The sequence below is a fragment of the Oryzias latipes genome, chromosome 8 (assembly GCF_002234675.1).
Source record: "Oryzias latipes chromosome 8, ASM223467v1".
Lineage (NCBI taxonomy): Eukaryota > Metazoa > Chordata > Actinopteri > Beloniformes > Adrianichthyidae > Oryzias > Oryzias latipes.
Genome location: NC_019866.2, coordinates 3,680,886 through 3,701,827, shown reverse-complemented (window position 1 = coordinate 3,701,827; position 20,942 = coordinate 3,680,886). Strand labels below are relative to the sequence as shown.

Genomic DNA, 20,942 nt, shown 5'->3' with positions numbered 1-20,942 from the left:
AGGAACTGTCTCCTGAGTTCAACCACAGTACAGCTCCCAGCATCCCCAGCGCACACTTCCTGGATGCCACACACCTGACTCTCATTCACTCAATCAACCACAGCATATGAAGTATTGCGAAGTCTTGATTGTGCTACTCTGCCTTCATTACTGAGCGTTATATTTGGACCTGTATCTGACTCTGTTTGCCTGCCGCCTGCGCCGACTCTCGCCTGGATCCTGACTACCCTGTCTCTCCTCTAATGATCTTATTCCTGTTATCGACCCTGCCTGCCTGACCCTGTTTTAGCTTTTTGACTTTTAGCTGAGCTAATAGAGCTGCTGTATGTGGATCCATCCGTCTGTCTGTCACTAGTTCACTCAGTCCAGGTCTCAGATACAGTCAATGGTAAAAACAGGACAAGTTCAGTAATCATCAGGAAGATCTGGGAGCAAACAGCAGATCTTAGGGAGCACTAATGCAGAGAGCTTGGTCTGGAGAGTGCCCAAAGAATGAAATACTATTTAATGCTGTAAAACCCCAGGACAATATTCCTATGGGCTTTTGAAGGAAATTTGAAGATTTTCTAATCAATTGTTCATTTTGGGTAGCAGCGATAAACAGCATCCAAAAAAAATAAAGGACTAAAAATATAAGCATTAAAATAGGACAAAAATTGACAAACAGTACAATTTAAAAAAACTGAAAGAAAAGAAAAATGTGACCCTGTGGGTTCTCCAGGTTTAATTCGTGCAGTATCTCATGCACATAGATTTCAGAACTGTTAATGATTAATGTGAGAGGCATTTTGTTTTGGGGGCACAATATAAAAGGTTAAAAAGTCCATAATTGTAATTCTTTATTTCAAGCAATTAAAAAAAATATACACACACACACACACACATAGAGAGAGATTTTTCCAAGTTAGTCCAGCTAAACCTGGGATCTGCTTCCGGGCTAATCCAGTACTTTCTAGCCCGTTTTCAGTGCTTAAATGTGATCAGACAGGAAAGTGTGAAACATCTCTCTTTGAATAATGTGAAGTATTTTTAGTCAAACCTTTTTATCCCACAAACTTGCATTCCCCCACCTGAAAAGACTCTAGTGACTTGTTGCATGTTTTGCCTGCAGGGATACAACAGGCCAAGCTGTAAAATGTGATTCAACTTTAAGCAATGAACTCTGAGCTCTGCCAATTCACGCGTCAGGCTGAATATGTCCTGAGCTCGTCGCGAGTTGGCTCTCCATGCCCCTCAGAGAAGTGAAATCTGAGCTTCATGGCAGAGATGGACAAAAGAGGACAGGAGTAACAAAGTGGCAGAGCCGGGGAAGAGACAGAGCAGCTCTCATGGCTTATGGAGAGAATCACACACTTAATCGACTGAATGAAAAGATCTCGGGGGGGGGGGGGGGGGGGGGGGGGGGTCTTAGAAGAGAAGAAAAGAGTCACTTTTTGATCAGAAGGTGTAGGGCTCAGAATGGAGGAGCCATCCGGATGGTAGTATGCAACAACAAAAAAAAGACTAAAGAGAGGGAAAGAGGGATGAACAGATGGAGTGGGACGGGACTATTTTGGTGCACAGTGGGATTGTCAGCATGTGGTTACAGTATGTTACAGCTGATAGGATATATATACTTGTGTGAGTCACTGCCTGGATGCACAGCTATTTGTTTGGTCCATTCATTCATAACAAATGTCCCAGAGAAGTGATGCTACAACTAACTTTGAAACTGGTTCAAAGTTTCAAGAAATGTCTTTGGTTGGTATTGACCTGCAGCGGCTAGTTTGACATAGATTTTAAAAAGTGTTGCTGGAATTATCTTATTAGCCCTTAAATTGTTTTAAACAAGGCCCATTACTATGTTTGGTTGTAGAAAAAAATACCTTAACATATCCTTTACCAAACTGAAAGCTTATTACTTTTCTTAAAGTGACTCCATCAGTAAAAAAAAGTTATTTTGTTCGTGTTTACATGTGGGCTGTGCTCCATCAGGGCACTGAGATTGTTTCATTGTTGACCCGTGGATTAAAAAAGCATCTAAACAGCAGAAAAAAGTTCATAAACTCTCTAAGTCTCTCTAAGATGCACAAACACACACTTCTACCTACACAAACACACACTTCTTTCTACACTGAAACACACCTACTTACACACACCTACACCTGCACACTCACCCAAACGCCTACACACATGTACACATACATACACTTACACCTACACAGGTCTACACTCTTAACTAAACACTTACACACACACACCCACACCCACACACGAACATGTACAACTACACTCACACACAACTACACACTTACTCACCTTCATACACACACAGAAACATGTGGAACTAAATTCACACACAACTACACACATACACACAGACCTACACACTCACAACTACATACTTACAAAACTTCAAACACAGCTACACACACTAACAACTACACACATACCCACACGCTCACACCTACACCCAGACACACCTAGAGTCACACATCTACAGTGACCATGCAACTCCACACTGTTGGTAGGCTCCTCTGATTGGACTCTACAAAGTCATAAATGTGAGACCACCCACATCTACACACACACTTTCTAAAATATTTAAAGAATAAACTGTTGACAAAGAATCTGAGATTGTTGTTTTACATCTTTATAAATGAATTCTGAAGTGATCACTTCACATTTATATGATGATGCAATACAATACAAAGTGTAATAACGTTCTCTGGTGATTGTATTTTTTGTATTGCGTAGCAAAAAAAATTATATAAAATGAATTCAATTGATTTGAATTCATGACTAACAGGTTGTCTCAGTGTGCACAATAGATATTAGTTCAATGAAGTTGTTTTATTTTGGGGCTTTGATAGGGTGAGTAATTTTTGACCCGTAAGACAAGGACAATAGACAGAATGTGAAGAACACACAGGGTTTTATTGATAACAAACTGCTTTGGCTTTTTCAACAAAAAACTTTGTGATTTGTTTTAAACCAACAACACAATGTTTGATCAACAAAAAAAGCTAAACCGGTTCAGTCTATGCTCTTCGTTTTTTATTTTACTGATAGAATCACACAGAACCTCACAGTAGCTTTAGCAGTTTTCCAGTAAGTAGATTCTGTAGATTGGCCACGTTCCCGCCTGTTGTGCCGTAGCAGAGCGAGGAAATGCTCTGCCAACATCACCTGTGAGCGTGCCGTCGTCTTCTGTCAGTGACTAATAATTTACAGTTAACATACCCTGACTCGGCTGTGGACCTACCCAAGATTCCTTGCGTCTGGTACTAGCTGTTGCTGAGGCAACGAGCAGCGCCATGGTCCTGGATATAGCATCTCTTTCTGTTGTTCTGGTAGAAATTGGCTCTTGGCAGGCTGTCAAAGATGTACAGGCGAGCGAAACAGAGTCCAGTTTTGACTCGCTGCTTTCATGAAAAGAATTATTATGTTTTCAAAATCTGTTCTTGTTTTAACAGTATTGCATGGTAAATGTATGTGGCTAATTCTGTTGTTCAAACCGTATGAGTAAGTTAGAACAATAAAAAAGGAGGTAAGGAAAACTCTCAAATGCAGAAGCAGTGAGTAATTATGCATCCTTGCTCCTCAGCAGTACTAGTTTAATTCATTAGTTTTTGTTTTTAGTGTTTTTAACAAAGTCATTTGTTATTTGTCTGAAGATGGAGGACAGATATGAAGAAAATTAAGCTTAAAATTATATTTCTATGAATTTCTCTATTAAAATCTTTTTGAATCAGGAGCAGACAAACGATATGCAGATTGAAATATTCCGTGTTTGTGACGTAGGTGCGCCACAGGCTGATGCGTCCACTTGCAGACAAATAGATCCATGAACGCTTTTGTTTTCCTCGTCTGAGCTGGAATCTGGATCTAAACTGTGTGGCTGGTTGCTCTGATATTGCTCGCCATTTTTGTTGCACTGCTAATGTTAGGTTGAGGTTGTGGGCCTGTAAGCTAGCAGGAGGTCGTGTAAACAGATGTGTGATGGGAAGGGTGGCTGGGCTTACACCACATAAATGGTCCCGCCCACAACTCATAGGTGAATTTCTAATGAACTTCTGCCACTCTGCAGAAACTACGTCACAGGTTTTTTGCTTTTGGCTAAAAATGGCATTAAACATAATTAAAATACCACTGAGAACGCTTTGAAAAAAGATGATGGGAGTAAGTTAATTAACTAAATAGTGATGCAATGTCCAATTGCTCATTATTCACAGATAACATTTTTTCTGCGGATGTCAAAACATTTTTTTGCCAATTTGGAGCAGCTGAAACTGAGGAAGAGTTGATGTTATTTTCCATTTTTAGTCTTTGCAACTTGATTTGTTTAGAACTGTGCTGATGTTAGCTGTACAGGGAGTGAATGTCTTCCAATTGCTTTTTTTTCTAAGGCTCTATAAGGCCTTTACCTTTGACAGGGGAGACACGAGAAAGACAAAACCTCTGTAAACTGCTTCTAATTTTCCATTTGCTTACTGTTTCTGTCTGTGCCTGCAAGTGACTACATAATCAAGGAGAAGACTGTGCTCCTCCAGAAGAAAGACAGTGAGGGGTTTGGCTTTGTGCTAAGGGGGGCCAAAGGTAAGAAAAATCTGTAAAGATTTTCTCTTGACTTTGTGATTGTAACAGTAAAGTTCATGTTGCTTTTGTCACATCTCACCTGCAATGTTTATGCTCAGTCTGCTGTTCTTATGGTGTCTCCAGCTCAGACTCCAATCGAAGAGTTTACACCCACTCCGGCCTTTCCAGCTCTGCAGTATTTGGAGTCAGTGGACGAAGGAGGAGTGGCCTGGAGAGCCGGGCTCAGGATGGGGGATTTTCTCATAGAGGTAAGGCACATTTATTCGTATAAAACATCCTTTAGCACCGGTTGGTCTACAGTTGAATTAATTTAAGCTTTACTGCAGTAGAATAAAGACAGACTATAGTAAGAAAAGGATTGTTCATGTCACAGGTTAACGGTCAGAACGTGGTGAAGGTGGGTCATCGGCAGGTGGTCAACATGATACGACAGGGCGGCAACAGCCTCATGGTAAAGGTTGTCATGGTAACACGCAACCCAGACATGGAGGAAGGCTCCAGGAAGAAAAGTGAGTACCTGCCTTGATTTCTGGTCCTATTTGTGAACACTTTGACCGACTGATTTGCTCTTTTTTTTCTCCTCCTGCAGTCCCACAGCAGAGTAAGAGGCTGAACACTCCGGCTATTGCCCTACGTTCCAAATCAATGACTTCAGAGCTGGAGGAAATGGGTAAGAAACTGCCTTAAATTAACTTTACAGAAGATGAAAGGGGAGGGATTACAGAGAAAGGGGCCAGAGAGATACAGACAATAAAGGAAACAGTTTCACTGGTTGAAACAGGCTGAGGTGATGAGGAGTGATTGTCACTGTTAATAAAAGTGTGAGAGGAAGCTGAACTTTGGCTGAATTTAAACAGCGAGAATGCAGAGAGGTCGTGGTGTGATTATTTAGTGACAGAAAGGAGATAAAGACAGATTGGCTGTCGCCATGGTTGACGGTCTCAATGCGTTTCACTGTTCTTTCAGAGGTTCCACACTGTCACTTCCAGCACCCCCACTACAGGTAACCCCACAAGAAAAAGTGTCTCCATCCACAGTTTGATCCTCCTCTCACTGCCCGCTTCTCCTACCTTTGACCCCCCCCCTGCACCTCCTATTCTTCCCTCGCCAAACCACAACTTTAACACCAGACCTCCCTAACACGCAACCCTTCTCTCAACAGACACTTGTTGACAGGACAAGGGCATCGCCCTAATGGAGCCTCCAGGTTCTTGGGAGAAAATAGGGACATAATATTTCAGGTTTTTGTTTTCTAATAAAGCAGCAAAAGCGTTGCTTTCTCCATCAGTTTATTTTTGAAAATGTCTTTGCTTTGAAAGAAAACACACAGAAGATAAAGATGAGTAATTGTAGAGAATTAAAAAAAACAACTTTGTTCCAGGTCTGTTGCCATAGTAACGCCATTATGTTCGACTACGCCGTCTCTATTTGAGGCAAAATAGTGGGAGTTGCATGACCAGGGTCAACGCCCCCATTTGCAGATTAGAACATTGGCCGGTGGTGCATCGGTAATTGGTTGATGTCTTCTGCGTGTTGCTTCTGACCGAGTCCAGCGAGCAACAGAGATGTTCACGAGGGAGGGGACTCTTAAAGAATCCGCAGCAGTCCATCTCTGTAAAGTGTACAGGCACTCCTGCTGCAAAACGTCAGCCTTCCACCCCTTCCTCTGCCCTTACCTGAGTTCTCAATGTGATGTGACCTCACCTGATCGACAAAGCATGAACACGGAGCCTGATGCACAGACTCTCGTTTTCTAAACCTATAAACCACCTTCTGGTTGCCACAATCTTTGCTTTAAAAAATAGTACTTTTCACTGTATGGATTTATTCATGAGGGGGACATATTGTGCATCCCTTTTGATACAGCATGAGTTTCGCAGAAAAGTGATGAGAAATCTGAGAGGGAAAACATCCTGTTTTAAATATAAAGCCTGGTTAACCCTTCACATTCAGCATGAGCAATTAAATGGTTTCTGTACTGATGTTGAAACCAGTAACCTGAAGAATAAACCATTTTAATAGATAATATGATGTTTAAACTGTTGAGGTTAAAATATGTTTGTTCCAAGTGTATTTATATTAGAAAAAACTGTTACCCAGAAAAACATGCAAGATGAAAAATTTCAGTCATCAAAACGTAAAGTCCTCTTTGAAATTCTTTCTCAAGCGCTCTCGTTTTTAGACAAGATAAAAAAAAAAAAGATTAATTTTTTTATTTATTTCACCTCTGAGTTGTGGGCTGGACTTTTAGCGTGGAGTTAGCCTCCCCTGACTTCCCGTCATCCCTTTGTTGACGCTCTTTCCCGCTAGCTAACAGTCCTTCACACCCCAAACTTAACATTACTGGTGCAACAAAAAGGGCGAGAAATATTGGAGCCAGATGCCAGCTCGGATGAGGAAAAGGAAGACGTGCATGGATATATTTGTCTGCAACTAGATACATCGGAATAGAGTGCGGCAGTTAGCTTGTTGCCCGCCCAACATATTTTCTATGTCGCAAATATGATCTTTTACAAATGACATTTTTTTTGGTCTGTTTTTGAATAAAAAAATACTCAGAAATTCAATTTTAAGCTTCATTTTCTTGTTAATATGTCCTCCATCTTAAAAACAATGCCAGAAGAACATGCTGAAAGCACCACAAAGACTATTTTCATTGGCGTGGGTCTTTAAATCCACTTCTTTAAGAAAGCGGGTTCTAACTCCAGTTCTGACACTACATTCTGAGAGGAAGGATGTCTGCTTGGGCCATAGGCTGATTTTAAATCATCTGAATTAATTTAGCTGTGAAACAATTTCACCTCTAAGATTGCTGCAGTGTCCCAGTTCACCTGGAAGTCATGCTGCAAGACAACAAGGGCATTAAAATAAAACAAAAATCTTTATTTAAGGCACCCCAGTTCACAAATACTGTAAACTCGTCTGTAGTTTGTCACAAGTCTTGCTCAAATGTGTTTTGCTGCATGTCTTATGAAACTTTTTTGAAAGGATTTGAAAATCATCATCTACGTGTGTTTATTTTGGATAAATCCTTCAGGACAAAAGCAACACAGACTTACTGACACCAGTGGATGCAAGGGCTCACTTTTTAACCCATCCTCTTCCCTTTTCGTCGGTCTCGTCGCTAATAACCACATTTCTTTTCTTTTCTTTCAACCACGCCGATGGGACCTCAACAGTGGAGAGAGGTGGGAGCGTCTTCAGACTAAGTGTAGATTGAATGTGTGTTTGGTTGCATGTGAGTGCAGCATGTTTCCTGTAACACGCGTGTGCGTTCGTCGGCTGTGGGGGGCGTGGGTGTGTGAATATGCCTCCTTTTTCATAGAGGATCGAAAAACCTGACGAGGTGACTCAGTTTGTGAGGCCCTGGGGAAAATGATTAGTATTCACTGTCACAACGCCATTGCACTTTCACTTCTGCCAAAACTTAAGTCTCCTTTTGTCCTCCTCCCAGCTGCTACCCCATGGAAAAAAAAATCAGGTATGCTCGGATGCACTGCAGCTTAAGCCGTTGTATTTATGTCTGTCCAAAATGACTTGGCACCCGGTCTCTGACTGGCCTTCTTTTTCCCTATTTTAGAATTCGAATCCTCACAAGCTGTAGAGAAGAAGAGGACAGTCTATCAGATGGCTCTGAGTAAGGAGGCTCATGTTTGTCAGCTGAAGCTCCCCCGTATCTATCTGGTCACACTTGTCGAGTGTTCTTCTTGTTTTGTTGCTGTCCGTTTTTCTGTTTCATTGCCGTGTGTCTCTATTTCTCTTTCCTGTCTGTCTCTTTACTTCTTTACGTTCTCTCAGATAAACTCGATGAAATTCTTGCAGCAGCTCAACAGACAATCAGCAACAATGAGGCGCCGGGGACACGGGGACAGGGGCCAAAGAGAGACAGGGGGAGAAGTTTCTATGGCAATGAGGTGTGTCTTGTGAAACAGATCACAGATGTGTGTTGTTAATGCACGCGGCAGGTTTGGAAGCTTTTGCAAATGCCTGTGTCAGTGCGGCTTTCTTCCAGCAGGCTTATGGGGATCAGTCCGGGATGGGGCTGATGTCGTCAGGTTCGGGCCTTGGTTACGACCGAGGACAATACGCCTCAGGTCATGCCCCCCCGCACGGTATGCTGCGGCAGAAATCCATCGGTGAGGTTGTCTGTTTCTTTGTCTGCCCCCTCCTTACCTGGCTGTCTGTTTGTCCTCTGGCTCAGTCGAGGTCTGTGCTGTGCTGACCTGTTCGTCTTGTCTGTGGCCAATGAATCTGATTGGAGGCTAAAAGTTTGTTAGTCTGATATCATTTTTTTATGTAACATGCAGCACCTGCTTATTTTTCTTGCCCATATCTGATTTGCTTGTAGTTTTTTTAAACTTTCTTTTGGACACAGCTAAGTTCTTTGTGGTAAAAAAAGATAATAATGTTCCTGTTATTTGCTGTATATTTTCTTCAAGTGGAGGAATATGTGGCACAAAGCAATGAGGACAGACTTTCTGGCAGCTTCTTGGGCAGGCAGATTTGGACAGACACTCTCAGCATTCCCCTTTTTTTATTCTATCTTCTATTCATTCTTCTTTCTTCTTCGTTTTGTAACATTTTTTTTACTCTCTACAAATATTGCAGGTGTGCCTGAGGAGGAAAAACAGTTCCTGCATCCTCCAGGGATAAAGTTTGCCAGAAGTCTATCAGTGCCCGGCCCTGACGAAATTCCTCCCCCTCCCACCACTGCTCCACCGGAGCCTCCATTCTCCTCGGCTCCTCCACTTGGTTGGAGAGCCAAGTCCTCTCAGCAGCCGTCTGTCTCCGTGTCCCAATCTACGTCCACCTCTGCACACTATCAGCCCTACTCCCAGGCCCAGTCTGTGCACTTCACCCATGGTGGCAGGGAGAGGGCAGGTGGTACCAGTGCTGGCCCTAGAGATGGAGCAGTGGACCACACCACATCTTATGCACATGCTGCGGCTGTCCATACAGCTCAAAGCAGGACTGCTTCGCGAAAGGTTGCCTACACCGGGGAGCCTGTTGGGGTTGGGATGGGGGTTAAGGCAGCAGGTCTCAGAAGAGGCTACAGCACAGCCGTCCCTCCATCCAGCATTGCAACAGTGATGCCCCAGCAACAACAGACTACTCAGAGCCAACCCCAGCGTGCAGACCGCAGCGCAGCGTCAGCCGGGGGTCCTAAAGGAGGGGCCAGGAGAGGTAAAGGCCCTCTAGTAAAGCAGTCCAAAGTGGAAGACCTGCGTGTAGGCCAGGGAACTCTGGGGGGGAAAGACTCTGTGGAGAAAAGCTCCATTCCTATTCCCACCATCATTGTTAAGGCCCCTTCAACCAGCAGCAGTGGGCGCAGCAGCCAAGGCAGCAGTGTGGAGGCCGACGTTCCTGCATCAGGGGAGGCAAATGAAACAAAAACACCTCATGGTGCTCCACCTTCCACTCCTGCTCCACAGCCTCCTGCGCCACCATCCATTCCAGCACCGCCACCTCCCTCTTTGCCTTCAGTTCGAGCCCAGGAAAACTTGGACTTCACCAGCCAGTTTGGGGCTGCCATTGTTGGTGCAGCTCGTAGAGACAGGGAGCGGTTTCATGAGGCGCGGCGAAAGAGCGCCTCCTTGTTCATGTCAGCTGAGGAGGACGTGAGTCTTGGGGGAGTAAGTGATGGAATAGGTGGGATAACAAGGACTCAGCTGTCCCAGCAGCCGCTCAACTCACAGGCTGACAGTTCATCCACCCGACTACGACCCTCCAAATCCATTGATGAAGGCATGTTTTCTGCAGACACCTTCATCCATCACACTCGGAGTATGCCCCCAGCTTTTGGCCTGCCTGAATACTCCACGCCTGCCCTGGACTATCAGCCCAAGTCTGTCCCTGCTGATTTGTACACATCAGCAGGCAGACAGCCCCCACTCCCCACAAACACCACCTTCATTCACCCCCTTACCGGAAAAGCACTTGACCCCACATCGCCATTAGGGCTTGCCCTGGCTGCTAGAGAACGGGCCCTGAGGGACGACAGCACGCTGAGAAGAGGACCAGAGCATCACTTCGCCCGCCAGATGTCGAGTGTGGTCTTCCCTTCGTCCTCTGTTACCTCTCAGGCTGTGTCCTCCACATCACAGTCCTCCAGCTCATATCTAGTCACCTCCTCTTCCCTGGCGGCCACTACCCCCACAGTTGGTCGCCCACCGTCTCCCAGAATCCTCAGAGGAGCTGGGAGTTCTTGGGGTGATGAAGGTGGTGGAGGAGAGAGGGAACGGGAAGGAGGGACTCGGGAAGGGCTTAGGGTTCGCTTCTCTGAGGACAAAACGGTCCACACACACCACTATCAGTCTCAGCCATATCAGCCTTCCTACAAGGAGAGGGAACGCGACCGGTCGAGAGAAAGGGAGCTGTCAAGGGAGAGGGACAAAGACAGGGAGGGCTACATGAGGAGGGCAGAGCAGACTGCTGCCAATGCGGCTGCAGCTGATAGCACCGGTCATCAGGTGCCCCAGTCTCAACAGCCACGGAGGCCCACTTTTCTCAGGATGGAAAGTCAAGCTGATGCTTATAGGTTGTCACTCACACCTCCTTCTCCTCCACCAACCAGCACCCAGCAACCAGTGAGCAATGCAGGAGGCACCGGGACAGGCCTGATGATTCTTCCTCCTCCTGCTCCTTCAATTGATGCAGATGATGAATTTGTGTACGTAGACCCCCTCCCGCCACCGTTAGAGTTTGCGAACAGCTTTGATAGGGGAATTTCCGGGTACTCACAACACAGGATGCTGTCCAACAATATGGCTTCCCGCCAACAACAAGCCCCACCTCCTCCACCTCCTCCACCGCCACCACCTCCTCCTCCGCCCCACAAGGACCATTTTGTAAGTGGCTTTCCTGCTCACACACCCCTGCCCTCGCCCCAGGCAGGTGACTCCACCGCCTCTAGCCTCACGTCATATGACAGCGAGGTGGCAAATTTGACTCAGTCTGCTCCATCTCCCTCCCAGACATCCCCCAATCCGCCTCCGCCTTCCTCACCATCAACTCTGCAACCAACCACGAGACCCCCACCACACCCTGCGGTCTCTCCCCCGCCTCCTCCTGGATCATACCATCGACCCTTCTCTATGTCACACCATCTTTACAACAGCACCCCTTCCACTGGAAGATTTTCACCCACACCTCCATCGCACAATATTGCACCACCCCCAGCATACCGGGGTCCCCCGGCTCCCCCTACAGCTGCCACCTCTGTCCCGCACAGGGGCACTGCCTCCCATGCAACGACCGCTAGCTGTGCTGCTACAACCACTGCTGCTGCCACCACAACAAGCACCTCCGTCCACCTCTACCAGGAGAGAACACAAATGACACATGCAACCACCTCCACCACCACTGGAGGCAGTCGCAGACCGGGGGAGCAACAGCGCTCTTACCCCACCACCAAAAAAGGAGAGTCTCAGGAGACGGTGGTGGACTCTGGAATTGAGGAGCTGGACAGTCGAAGCAGCAGCGACCACCACCTCGACAGCATCCTGGGACTGGGTGGTGCTGGTGTTCGCGGGGAAAGACTAGACCGAGGAGAGAGGTTAGGAGCGGGAGGGAGATTGGGAGGAGGAGGGACAGGGGAGACAGAAAGAGGGGGAGATTTCCTTGAGTCTTACATGAACTACTTAGATGGGCAAACTTTCGAGATGCAGAATGCAACCGCTGCAGCCTCCACCTACCCAAAAACGAGCAGGTTCAGAGACGGAGGCCGTACCGGGGAGCTGCAGAGACAGACGAGCACTGCTCCTGCATCCTTCCACTCCCACAGGCAAAGGACGGAGCAGGAGGAGGATGAGCTTGAGGAAGAAGCGGCAGACGATGACAGTGGGCAGGATGCATATAATATCAGGGACATGCAAAACTTGGGACGTCCGACTTCGCCGTATTTCGATCGGCCACGCACGCCGGACATGAAGCCTCTTTGGGGAGACGGACAGATGAGCGGTGATGGAAGCAGCCAGTCGGGAGCCATTTTGGAAGGGAAGAAAATTTACCCCCCTGTATCCAGTATGAAGCCCAACATCATTAATGAGCTGAGCAGCAAACTGCAGCAAAGAAGCAAAGACAGCTGGAGCAGCCAGAGACCACTGAGCAGACACAGGTACATGCAAGCCAAAAAGTTTGTTTTTGTTTTTTTCCAAAACATTAATGGTAAATTCTTTATCTCGACAAACGGATGTTTGAACCTTTGCTGTCTGCTTTTTGTAAGCGTCTACAATCTGTAAATCTGCATTATTTCTCTGGCTTTTTCCATGTGTTTTTCCCAGAAGCAGAAACAGGTAATGGAGACACAACTTTAACACTGTTTACCTTTCTGTCTGAAAAAAGAGAGATTTGACCTCAACTTACATTCTGTCATGAAACAAAAATGAACAAAAGATAGTTAGAGATGGAGGAAGGGCGTGTCCCATATTGAGTCCGAGCATGTTTTTCATCATTGTTCTCCTTTTTTAAAAAATTTAAACTTGGTTCCTCTTTCTTTTGACAGATTTTCAGAAGACTCTGCTTCAGCTCTGAGCCCCCCCTCAGCTCGATCTCAGTCCCCGTCACCAATCTCATTATCGCAGCCGTCGTTATCGCCATCTCCCACCCCCGCTTCCCACTACCCCAACTGGGGACGATCACCTTCACCTCAGCCCCCAGCCGCCTCTCAGCCGCCACGTTCCCATTCCCCAGTGTCCCCGACATCTTATTCCCCGTACCCCACCTCCCCCAAACACAGACCTGTCTACCGGACCAAAGCTCTAGAATTTCAGTTCATCCCCAGTCGAGACTCTCGAAAAGCAGAATCCCACGTACTTCAGCGCAGGAGAGCCCCAAGCCCGCTCATTTCCCCGTCCGAAAGGCCCAAGCTGGGCCCGCCGCGCCCATCATCCCTTCCTCTGCTCCCTACCTCACCCCTGTATAGTGCCATCTATGACCTCCGTGGTTCCATCACCCCACCCTCACCTGGAAACCCCCTTGGCGATCCTTATTTCTCACCTTCCCCTCCCCTGTTTGCTCCATCTGGTGCACCTCCTCCTCCAAACTCCACTTTGGTGGTATCTCGATCCCTTTCTCCAACTCACTTTCTGTCTGGGACATCTTCTCCGCCCCTACACCCTATCCCTCCACCTACTTGCCTGAGTTACCCCCACTTACCACCCCCGTCCCCCACCAAGCCTTTTGCTTCCAAGCCCCTGCCCTACTGGACCAAGTATGACGTTGCTGACTGGCTGGGATACCTGAACTTGGGAGAACACAGAGACCGATTCCTTGACAACGAGATTGATGGCACCCACCTACCCTCCTTGACGAAGGAAGACTACCTGGATTTGGGAGTTACAAGAGTTGGCCACCGCATGAATATAGAACGAGCTTTGAGGAGTGTGATTGACAGGTGAGCCTGAACATCTATTTTAAATAGATTGTGTCAGTTTCTAAAGGAATTTGGGGGGGGTAACGTTTGTAATGTCTCTTTTACAAAGTAACATGAACTGAAACTGCTTTTTAAGCACTCACATCTAAACTAAAACCATAGTCTGACAGCAGAAAATAATGCAAAATCATGTAAAGTGCTTGCATGTTTAAATGCATCGCATCATTCTAGTTTTTGTTTTTTAGAAAATTCCCACACCCTTGAACTAGGTCATTATTGTAAATAAGAACACGTTCTCAATAGCTTATCTGGTTAAATAAAGGTTAAATAAATAAATAAAACTTTGTTTTATTAAGTGCTAATTTTAGCATCATCACTTTTGTTGTGACATTTGAGAATTTACCCACATGTACACGTCAAAATTCCTCGAATCTTTTCTGTCTGTGATGAGTTTGTGGCTTTAAAGATCAAGAAGAAGCTTTTTGCTACATATAGGGACACAGAGATTTCTTTTTAAACTTTGAAACAGGGAAATTGTATAGTTGTTAAACTTTTTTTTTTTTTTCATTTTATGAGGAATTTACTGTGGGGCCTGCATGGTGGTGCCTCACAGTGAGAAGGTTCAAATCCCAGTTGAGACCTTTCTTTGTGGAGTTTGCATGTTCTCCTCATGCATGTGTAGGTTTTCTCATGGCACTCTGGCTTCCTCCAACAGTCCAAAATCATGCTTAGTGGGTTCATTGGTCCTTCTAAAGTGTCCCAAGGGTTGTCAGTGTATGTTAAGGGGTGTGTGATTGTGTGCCCCTGCAACATGCCGACAATCTGTTCAGGCTGAACACCATCATCCAACAGTAGCAAGGCTTAGACCCCATGACCCTAAAAGGAGTTCAGAGGATGGATGGATGGATGAATAGATGGATGGATGGATGGATGGGTGGATGGATGGATGGATGGATGGGTGGATGGATGGATGGATGGGTGGGTGGATGGATGGATGGATGGATGGATGGATGGATGGATGGGTGGATGGATGGATGGATGGATGGATGGATGGATGGATGGATGAATAGATGGATGGATGGATGGATGGATGGATGGATGGATGGATGAATAGATGGATGGATGGATGAAAGGATGGATGGGGATTTTCTGTGATCAGTCTCTCAGCCGTCAGTGGTTCTTTTTAAAACCCAACCCTTTTGAACACCTGATTGCATCCCAGGTAAACTTTTTAAAGGATCAATTCTCTTTAACATTTTCTTGAAAAAAAGTAATTTTTTTAAACATTAAAAAGGACGTTAAAGTGTTTTATATAAATAGATGTGGGTCGCATTTCAATATATTTACAAGTAAACTCCTAGAAGCGTCGAGGTCCTTATTATAGACAAACAGCGCCCTCTTCTTGTTGACTTCTGTAAGAGCATCTAGATTTGATTCATCTGGAGATGTCACACTTGTTGTTTTATTGTGAGCTAGAGGTGTAGGTTGAAGTTTTATAATCCAGTAAATAACCTGGTCAGGTGTATCAGAATGTGAGGAGAAATGCTCTCTAGCTTTTCATGTTTGTGGAATCTCCTGGAAATGAGTCACCTGTAAAATATTTTAGGAATAGATTGATTCTTGTTTGAAGCGTCTGTATGCCTCAGTTGAATTCGTGTAGTACTGGCACATGGGAAGCCAGGGTCGGTCATGGTCAAGACCTTTCACACTGCTGCCTAACTACGTAGCCACAAGGGGGACCCCTGTACCGGCCCCCAGCATGGATAAAATGCAGGGTTGTGACAGGAAGGGCACCCGGTGTAAAAATCTCGGCTAAACAACCAAATCAGTGAAAGCTGATTTGCTGTGGCGAACCCTAGAGGGATATGCCGAAAGGTAAAAAAAACAACAATTTATCCTTGTTTAACTTTTATAGTTAGGAAGTCCTAACTGTGCTTTTGTCCACAGATTATCCAGCAGCCCTTTTCCCATCTCTGTCCTGTCACCTCGGGATGGACAAACGGAGAGGAGGATGGAGGACGGGAGTCGAAGCTGAGGCTGCAGGTCTGTTCCGAAGAGAAGCTCAGAGAGAAATGAGGAGTCCTGGGAGTCAGTGAAGGAGGAAGACGCCAGTGCTGCTATCCACAGGGGATTCACACGACAAATGAAGAGGGGGGAGGGGGGCAGATTTTAAAGAGTATGAGAAATAAAGTTTAAGGCTTGAAGAAACCCCAGGATGGAAGGACGGCTGACACAGACCGATTCACACACACACGCTCAGACACAAACCCCCCTTCATCTACAATGTGTGAGAGGATTCTGTTTCTGCAGCACCAATCAGTGATGAGGTCCTTAGCAGGAACCATTACAGGCCAAATGCAGTGAAAAACTTCCATTGGTGAGTTTTCAGTCCCCACACTCCTCAGTTGGCGGCTCCTTTTCGTTGAGGAGTGCAGCCTTTTTGTGCGCGCGTCACAGAGAGGAGGAAGCAGTTCAGGGTGAATGCTGATGAATGTGTGCAGAAGGTGCATTTGTGTGCTTGGTGACAAAGCAGTATTTCTTCCTCGAGTCTTAGAGGCGACGAGGCAGCAGATGGATGAGTGGTGTCCCTGGTTCCAGGCAGGGAGGCTTGCTGTGTGTTCGACTTGGATTGGGCACGTGTTGTTTGTACCTCATGGCTGCTAGGGCTCTGTTCTCAGTGCGCGTCCCGCCATCAGGATTACACGTTACCCTAAAGCTCTTTATCATATTCTGCCAACAGATATACAGACTGGTCACTGTATCACCAATTTGTAGCAAAAATAAGTGCCCAGACCAACAACGTAAAAAACAATGAAAATAATTGATGTGCACACACAGGCACCCAAGTTACTACCACTCAAGCCTGCATGCATACATCAAACATGTAGACGCTCCAGGTGTCTGTGACAGTTATTGGGACACCTTCTATATAGACACATTTAATTTTTGGATCCAACAATGCATCCAGGAGACGGGACGTGCTTTCAACTGTTAGGTGGGACTTACGTGAAGAGAAATCTTCCAAAGGATGTTTATTTTTTTTTGTCAGAGACAGATCTCTTCAGCATGAAGACAGGTGCTATATGCTCCTTCTTCAGACCTTCTGAGTGGTGGAGTCTTCAAGCGAGAGCGGGGATGAAGAGTAAAAACTGCCTCTTTTGTGTTCTTTCCCACCAAACCCCCTCAGCTCCTTCCAGGAGACGCAGTTCTCCCCGGAAAGGAAAACCCAGGAGGAGACGAGACGCCCGGCCGAGGAGGAACAAATGCTTTCATTAAGTTTTAATACACTGATTGTTCTTAAACTTTTTAAACTTTAAACGGGATCACTGGAATATTGATACAAAGAGATTTGTTGTTACTTTTTATCATTACTATCATCGTCCTTACTGTTATTGAAGTCCCGCTTTGCCTTTGCAGACTCAGAGGTTGCTCCCGAGGGATCCTCTTTATTTTAAGCTGTTTGCTGAAGATAATCATTGTGGTAACTAATATTAAAGTATGTGAGGGTATTTTTGAAAAGTTGCACTTGACCCCGACCATTGCTTAATTTCTGTGAAAAAGCGACCAAGTGTGAAGCACATTTCTCTGACATGTTGACCTTGCTGTTGTCAGACTGTGAAGCTTTCATTTAAAATGTTAAAAAGGCCTCAAAGTATAATTTTCTCAGTTTTTTTTAAATTAGCTGCCACTCAATAATATGCAGATGCTGTAAGGATGTAGCAGCTGTTGCCATGGAGGCAAGATTTTTTTTCCTAATCTTAGGATGCGTCACTTTTGGATTTTCCAACCTGCATGTAAGCAAGCCCCCGTTGATTCACCACAAACTCTTGTTTCCCTTTGTTTTTTGCCACTTTCCGTTAGTTGTCGTAGCTTTGCTGAGATCAAATATAAGGGCTCTTTCATGACCTCTACCTTCACCTCTCCTGCTGTCCTCAAGTCCACGAACACTTTTGTCAAATGTGAATTAGACGGCCATTCCTGCTCTCCTCGGTATACTTTTGCAAAAAAAAGCAAAGTTCTACATGTTTGTTCCTCAAAGTGCACACAGGCTGTGAAGTGTGATTCTGCAGAGGTTCTTCGAGTGATTAGTTTTGTACCCGTTTATGGACAGATGGGCAAAAAGAGATTATATTTAGATGTAAAAGAAATAACATTAAGGACGATGAAAATAATGTTCATCTATCATTTAAGATGTACAAACAAGAGAAATCTGAAAAGTTCTAAAGAATCTTTGTCTTCCAAATAACGTTTAACAAGAAAAGGTAAAATGTGTTTATTTAACTGCTCTGCTTCCTATACAGTTTGACCCGTTCTCTGCCTTTTTGCGCTCTTTTCCTCTCATTCGCATCTTCCAGTTTGTACAAAGCAGCTCCTGCAAACGGTCGGTCACATGTGCCAAAGTGCTCACAGCTCATCCACCTGTACCTCTACATTATGCAACAATCTTCTTCTCATGACCAACTGTGACTTTTTACATTTCCCTTTGGAGGTTTTGAGGTCATTTCATCTAAAAGAAGGCCAAACAGGAACATTGTGGCTCAGATTCTGCTTCCATCAGGTCTGGGGGGAAAAGAAAAGAAACTGGGGCCAAAACCTTTTTGCCCACACCTCCAGCAGATCAAATTTTGAAATGACCTATGAGAAACAGCTTTGACTCATTTCTCTGCTGACAGAGCGAGCGCTCGCGGAATACAACTGGACGAAAACATCTGGGGGAATCGGTCCGACTCTATAGAAAGCAATCGATTTCAGTTAAGAGATCTTCAAAAAAAAAAAGAGCTGATAAAGTTAACTTACAGAATATATATGTATATGTTATATGCATATACACACATTCATACAAATATATGAATTTCAGATGTTTTAAGAAATAAATTGTTAGAAATATAATAAACAGAAACTGTTCTGATTGTTGAATGTTTCTTTATAACAATGAAGATTTTCAGGTGAGTGTGGGCATCTTCAGCAGAGCAGACTTGGACTTTTGCAGCCACCGTCCCGTCAACCACTTCTGGGTTTACCAAACAGTAGTTAGGTTGGATCCCAAAAGGGGATTTAGTGGATTCTGAAGATGGATGGCCGGTTGATCCTGATGCTCAAAGTCTACCACCTTGTCTGGTTCTCAGCCTTACCTGCAGCCAAATATCTAGAACAGGTGTGCTCTGTCACAGTCAGGACACAGCAAGGCAGAAATAGGGTTGGGAAGCCTCGTAAAGCATTTCACTTTTTTCTATGTGGGTTCCTCATGGTTCATCCCTAGAGGCCACTGGCCTACTTTTTCTGCGAGTGCAGTTATAAATGGGACTCTGGAAAGATTTGGCATCCTTTTGAGGCTAAAGAAAGAGCAGTTAAATCCTGCATCTATAGCCATTCAAATGTACATTTTTTAAAATATGTCTCGACCTCCAATCAAAGCCTAAAAAAGCATCCTCAGCTTCGCAATTTTTTTAACAAAAGTAACATGGATATACTTTGCTATGTGCAACAAGAAACAAGGTAACCTTTCTTATCTATTTTTTTAAAAAGTTTTCGTTTGAAACCCGTGTATATAAATGAGACCAGAGAACATGGTAGAGTTGCAGGCAAGTTTATTGATCGGGCTGATTTGTTAGTGGTCGCAGATAGAAACCTGTGGGAGAAAAACACAAACCTGTCAGATCAAAGAGCAAAATGATCTAATTCAGATTTCATGATGTTTGTCTCTTCAGACTCTGCCATGTCAGTAGCAGAGTTGCACTTGTGTCATCACTGATTCCTCTGAGCCCAGTGCAAGGCATCACAAGAGTCTCACAGCAGCAGCATCTTCGATCAAAACCAGTCTAAATGTCAAACCTGTTAGTGTTAGGGTCCAGATTTGGTTTGACCAGAACTCTGCAAACAGAAAAAGAAACACATGTTTAGTGTAGCATCATGACCCGATGCCAGGGACCCACGTGCTGTGTGAGCGTTCTCCTCAGAAACCTCGGCTTGTCAGGCCGAAGATGCACAGCCTCTTCATGGAGACTCAGAGCCCAGTGCTAAAACATCAGCGGAGAAGTCCGATTAAAGCTCAATTAAGGAAAAATAAACTTCTAAAGCGTGATGGCGCTGCTAGATTGGACTGCAGTGTTTAGCTACTAGCTTGTAGCATCCTCACCACGTGGGCACGAGGCCTCCACAAGTAAAGGAATAATACCAAGTATTATCACCGGTCAGTATAAAAGTACGATGATTTTTTAATATTAATACTATTATAGTAAATCTTCATAAATAACGATTAAGGGTTATACTGACTGCGACATTTCGTAAAAGCATAATAATAGATACATCGTTATCCATATTCGCTGTTGTGACGTCACTTAACATAGTAAATTACTGACATAATCATAAAAATATTAATTTATAATATACAAAGCTTCAAAAAGGTGATGAATCGAGGTCTTACCACTCTAACCGGTGCGTTCTGCTGATTTGACTCTGTGCAAGAATTTCAAACGGATGCACCTCTTCTGCTTTATAAACTCTGCGTCTGCCAGAGGTGTGCTGAATTTGTTATCGCCACCTAGTGGACTGGAGTATTACAACACTGATTGGCATTACACTGAATTCATGCCTAAAAATTAAATGTATAAAAAAAAACATGCCAACGAGGGTTTATGTAAACAACAATTTATTATTATTATTATATTGTTATATTATATTGTTATTATTATTATTATTATTGTTGTTGTTATTATTGTTATTATTATTATTATTATTATTATTATTATTATTATTATTATTATTATTATTATTATTATTATTATTATTATTATGTAGCTTCTTTTCGTCTCTACAAGAGATCTAAAATTAAAATAACATCTTTCTTCTAAATACTTTTTATTCCAGGCCAAGAATCGTTTTTTAGGAGAGGCTGAACCGCCCTGGCAATTTAAATCACAGAGGATGTGGTGAAAACAAAGCATTGAATTTCCAGATAAACAGCCCTAACATGGGCCCTTTAGGCAATAAC

At 44.5% G+C, this 20,942-nt stretch overlaps 1 protein-coding gene, 1 long non-coding RNA gene and 2 other non-coding genes across 11 annotated transcripts in view; 1 reads left to right on the top strand and 3 right to left on the bottom strand.

Annotated features, from left to right (window-relative positions):
- The window catches only part of LOC101165307 (SH3 and multiple ankyrin repeat domains protein 1), an 83,727-nt gene extending 64,869 nt beyond the window's left edge, over nucleotides 1-18,858 (top strand). The window contains exons 16-28 of one of the 8 annotated variants that reach the window (XM_023957350.1): nucleotides 4,496-4,578; nucleotides 4,702-4,826; nucleotides 4,952-5,087; nucleotides 5,168-5,248; nucleotides 7,758-7,766; nucleotides 8,033-8,059; nucleotides 8,159-8,215; nucleotides 8,401-8,492; nucleotides 8,591-8,714; nucleotides 9,187-12,694; nucleotides 12,861-12,872; nucleotides 13,082-13,972; nucleotides 15,899-18,858. In XM_023957350.1, coding sequence (XP_023813118.1) covers nucleotides 4,496-4,578; nucleotides 4,702-4,826; nucleotides 4,952-5,087; nucleotides 5,168-5,248; nucleotides 7,758-7,766; nucleotides 8,033-8,059; nucleotides 8,159-8,215; nucleotides 8,401-8,492; nucleotides 8,591-8,714; nucleotides 9,187-12,694; nucleotides 12,861-12,872; nucleotides 13,082-13,972; nucleotides 15,899-15,986 — 5,233 coding nt within the window. In that variant the 3' untranslated portion in view covers nucleotides 15,987-18,858. Of the gene's footprint in view, nucleotides 1-4,495; nucleotides 4,579-4,701; nucleotides 4,827-4,951; nucleotides 5,088-5,167; nucleotides 5,249-7,757; nucleotides 7,767-8,032; nucleotides 8,060-8,158; nucleotides 8,216-8,376; nucleotides 8,493-8,590; nucleotides 8,715-9,186; nucleotides 12,695-12,860; nucleotides 12,873-13,081; nucleotides 13,973-15,898 lie in introns of all 8 variants that reach the window. The other 7 variants (XM_023957352.1, XM_023957351.1, XM_023957345.1 and 4 more) reach the window with 7 other exon arrangements.
- Nucleotides 18,859-19,519: 661 nt separating this feature from the next.
- LOC105354512 lies at nucleotides 19,520-20,481 on the bottom strand. The gene is made up of 2 exons (XR_909115.3): nucleotides 19,784-20,481; nucleotides 19,520-19,580 (listed from the first exon to the last, which is right to left on the bottom strand). It is a non-coding gene; the product is annotated as an uncharacterized LOC105354512 (long non-coding RNA).
- LOC111947849 lies at nucleotides 19,649-19,739 on the bottom strand. Its single transcript, XR_002873799.1, has one exon. It is a non-coding gene; the product is annotated as a small nucleolar RNA SNORD88 (small nucleolar RNA).
- LOC111947848 lies at nucleotides 19,898-19,988 on the bottom strand. Its single transcript, XR_002873798.1, has one exon. It is a non-coding gene; the product is annotated as a small nucleolar RNA SNORD88 (small nucleolar RNA).
- Nucleotides 20,482-20,942: the final 461 nt, after the last annotated feature.